Here is a 789-nt window from a genome sequence, read left to right on the forward strand (position 1 = left end):
ACCATGAGTGTAACTGTAATATTTTCTAAACAGAAAACTATTTATTCCACATTTGAAACAGAAAGCATTTTCTTCATTTTATTAGGTGAGCAGCAAGTACTGGAAAGAAAGGCATTTCCTGCTGTGACCAGAATTAACAGTGCAATTACAAGAAAGCACCAGGCCTCCCAGATAGGCTTCACATGCAGTCAGAAACTATGCTCAGCAGTCACATCAATGCTTGGTTTTCAACCCAAAGCCAAGTATGGTTTTCTTGCCTTTCATGAGTTAAGCAGATCTGCTGGATTTCAGAGGTTTTCATGTTGCTTTTTCATTCACACGTTAGTGCTCTGCTTCTTTCCTCAGATATTCCTCTACCTCCATCAGTAAGTCAGTCCACACACTTAGGCCACAGACCTTAAAGTCTCCACCCTGTGCCTTCAGGAGTTTCAGAGCAGCTTGTGTCTGTCCCCTGAGTAGAGCTGGTCCCTCATAGAGGCAGCTGAAGCGCTCCCTTAACTCGTCCCAGGACAATTCAGCTTTGTCAAGACAACTTTTAACCCACCGCCCCTGCAAGGGGTCATAGACCAAGCGGCTCCCCCAGTCAGTTAAGAGGTCCAAATAAGGTCTGCTTAACTGGGAATAGTGACCAGCTAGGGAGGAAAGAAGGGAGCCTGGGAGGCAAAGGCAGAAGGCAGAAAATCGCTCCATCTTCCCCAGCAGCCAGGAAAGCAGGAGCCCGACCACGCAGTCATCTCTTCCACTCGCCTGGTTTCCATACAGGCTGTTCCCATCCCGACCCCTGCCTCC

General features: G+C 47.9%; 1 protein-coding gene across 1 annotated transcript; it reads right to left on the reverse strand.

Annotated features, from left to right (window-relative positions):
* Window positions 1–321: 321 nt before the first annotated feature.
* On the reverse strand, window positions 322–780 carry FANCF (Fanconi anemia, complementation group F; the record flags this gene model as incomplete). Its single annotated transcript, XM_010159105.1, has 1 exon — window positions 322–780. A coding segment is annotated over one exon (459 nt), but the record flags the coding sequence as incomplete, so codon positions are not given.
* Window positions 781–789: the final 9 nt, after the last annotated feature.

The sequence above is a fragment of the Eurypyga helias genome, unplaced genomic scaffold (genome assembly GCF_000690775.1).
Source record: "Eurypyga helias isolate BGI_N326 unplaced genomic scaffold, ASM69077v1 scaffold51849, whole genome shotgun sequence".
Lineage (NCBI taxonomy): Eukaryota > Metazoa > Chordata > Aves > Eurypygiformes > Eurypygidae > Eurypyga > Eurypyga helias.